General features: G+C 39.4%; 1 protein-coding gene across 1 annotated transcript in view; it reads left to right on the forward strand.

Annotated features, from left to right (window-relative positions):
• The window catches only part of LOC106879554 (phosphatidylserine synthase 2), a 118,022-nt gene that overhangs the window by 25,022 nt on the left and 90,167 nt on the right, over positions 1 to 2,833 (forward strand). Inside the window, exon 2 of the mRNA XM_052977871.1 lies at positions 2,163 to 2,333. Within this exon, the coding sequence (XP_052833831.1) occupies positions 2,203 to 2,333 (131 nt within the window). The 5' untranslated portion in view covers positions 2,163 to 2,202. The remainder of the gene's footprint in view (positions 1 to 2,162; positions 2,334 to 2,833) is intronic.

A 2,833-nucleotide genomic window follows, 5' to 3' on the forward strand; every position in this document is an offset into this window, starting at 1 on the left:
TAAAGCCTGAAATATAAAGGGGTCTGCAAGTCAAAAAGTTTGAAAACCCCCGAGTTATACCATAAAGCAGGTAGAATATTTGGGCTGGATATGGCCGGTTTAAATGGCAAAGTTGATTTTGGTGAAAATGTTGGATGACAGCCAGTCCATTGTTTGTTGTCTTTTATGTTTTGTCTTTTACCTGTTTCAGTCATTAGAATGTGGCCATGTTGGGGCACCGCCTTGAATTTTTAAGCCAGGTTCTTAGTCTCTCAAACCACTTAGTTATTGGAACATAAACACACCAGTAGCGGTTGTCAAGTGGTGATGGAGTCATAAACACAGATGCTCACACATAGCTACATATATACATATACATATATATGACAGGCTTCTTTCAGTTTCCATCTACCAAATTCTCTCACAAGGCTATAGTAGAAAACACTTGCCCAAGGTGCGACACAGTGGGACTGAACCTGGAACTATATGGTAGGGAAGCAAGCTTCTTAACACACAGCCACTCCTGTGCCTTGTACTTGTTTCAGTCATTGAACTGTGGCCATGCTGGGGCACCAGCATGAAGGGTTCAATGAAACAAATTGACCCCAGTACTTGTTTTTTGTTTTTTTTCTTTTTAAGCTTTGTACTTATTCTGTTGGCCTCTTTTGCTGAACTGGTAAGTTATGGGGATGGGGGTATAAGGAAACGAATACCAACTGTCAAATGGTGGTTTAGGACAAGCACACATAACATACATATGTATGTATGTATGTATGTATGTGTGTGTGTGTGTGTGTGTGTATATATATATATATATATATATATATATATATATATATATATATATATACACACACATGCATACATATATATACACATACATACATACATATATATACACATACATATATATATATATATATATATATATATATATATATACTCACAAATATAAGGACATAGGAAATGTGTCAAGGCCAACAGGATGCGGTCCAGCTTCCTAGGGCTAAATAGCAGCAGTATGATTCCCTTATTGGGACTGTCACATTAAGTTGGCAGTATACAACTACTTTATATATATACTTTTTTACTTTTTTTCGTTTCAGTCATTAGACTGTGGCCATGCTGGGGCACTTCCTAAATATATGGTTAATATAATACAAGGATGGAATATAACAGGGCTTTATAGTAGATCACAACATTTGTTTGAGCACCACACGCCAGCTTTAAGTGGTGTGGACCACAAATGCTGAGATCTACGGAAGCCTGTTATCCTCCATGTTCATGTTATATTATCCTTGTATCAATCTCATGTGAAGTGGAGTTCTTCACATGTATCTGGTGAGCCTGGAATATACCCTGCTGTAGGAATACCATGTGGTAGTGAAATAATGGCATAAAAGCTCTTAAATGCACATTATGAGGTTTTCACCCAAGTTATACTATATATATATATTGAGAAAAAGGTGGCAGTCAGAATATATACGCACAATGGTATATATATATATATATATATATATGTATATAGGTATGTATATATATATATATATGTATGTATATATATATATATATATATATATATATATACACACACACACACATATATATGTGTATATATATATATATATATATATATATATATGTAAGTAAAATACACCATTTCAAGCATGGCCGTCGCCAGTACCGCCTGACTGGCCCTTGTGCCGGTGGCACGTAAAACACTCACTACACTCTTGGAGCGGTTGCCGTTAGGAAGGGCATCCAGCTGTAGAAACTCTGCCAGATCAGATTGGAGCCTGGTGCAGCCATCCGGTTCGCCATTCCTCAGTCAAATCATTCAACCCATGCTAGCATGGAAAGCGGACGTTAAACAATGATGATGATGAATGGTCTTCCACACAGTTTCTGTCTATCAAATCCACTCACAAGGCTTTGGTCAACCTGAGGCTATAGTAGAAGACATCTGTTATGTAGTGAGACTGGACCCAGATCAGTGATTTGAGAAACAAATTTCTTACCACACAGTCACACCTATGCCTGGCCACTCTCGTCTGCTTTTATTTCCATAATAACTGCCTCTGTCTGTCTGTTTGTTTACATCCATTTACTCATTCATTGTACTGACCTCTTTGTCTATCTGTTTGTCCCACTGACCAGTGTGTTTCTTGCTTATATTTCCTCAGGATTGGTCTGTCTGTCCAATCAACTGAGCAACAGATCACTATGGCCAGCGTCCGAAATGAACGCAAGAACCATGAAGTGTACAAGATCCACATGGCCACCGCCCATGATTGGGAGGATGAGAAAAGGAAAGGGAAGAAAATCTCTGATGATGGAACCATGACATTCTTTTGGTAAGTCTTTTACTGCTGTTGTTGTTGTTAATTCCATATCATTCACCATTGGGTGGACCTATGATCAAAAACAGGAAACAGTAGGGTGCAATTTGTGGGAGATTTGGCTGCTATTTCTAGCAGTCCTAGCGACCATGTAGAGGTTTGTTTCATTGGCTCATATATTTGTTGTTGTTGGCACTCCGTCGCTTACGACGTAGAGGTTTCCAGTTGATCTGATCAACGGAACAGCCTGCTCGTGAAATTAACGTGCAAGTGGCTGAGCACTCCACAGACATGTGTACCCTTAACGTAGTTCTCGGGGATATTCAGCGTGACACAGTGTGACAAGGCTGACCCTTTGAATTATAGGCACAACAGAAACAGGAAGTAAGAGTGAAAGAAAGTTGTGGTGGAAGAGTACAGCAGGGTTCGCCACCATCCCCTGCCGGAGCCTCGTGGAGCTTTAGGTGTTTTCGCTCAATAAACACTCACAATGCTCGGTCTGGGAATCGAAACCG

Source organism: Octopus bimaculoides, chromosome 29 (genome assembly GCF_001194135.2).
Source record: "Octopus bimaculoides isolate UCB-OBI-ISO-001 chromosome 29, ASM119413v2, whole genome shotgun sequence".
In the NCBI taxonomy this organism is placed as follows: Eukaryota; Metazoa; Mollusca; class Cephalopoda; order Octopoda; family Octopodidae; genus Octopus; species Octopus bimaculoides.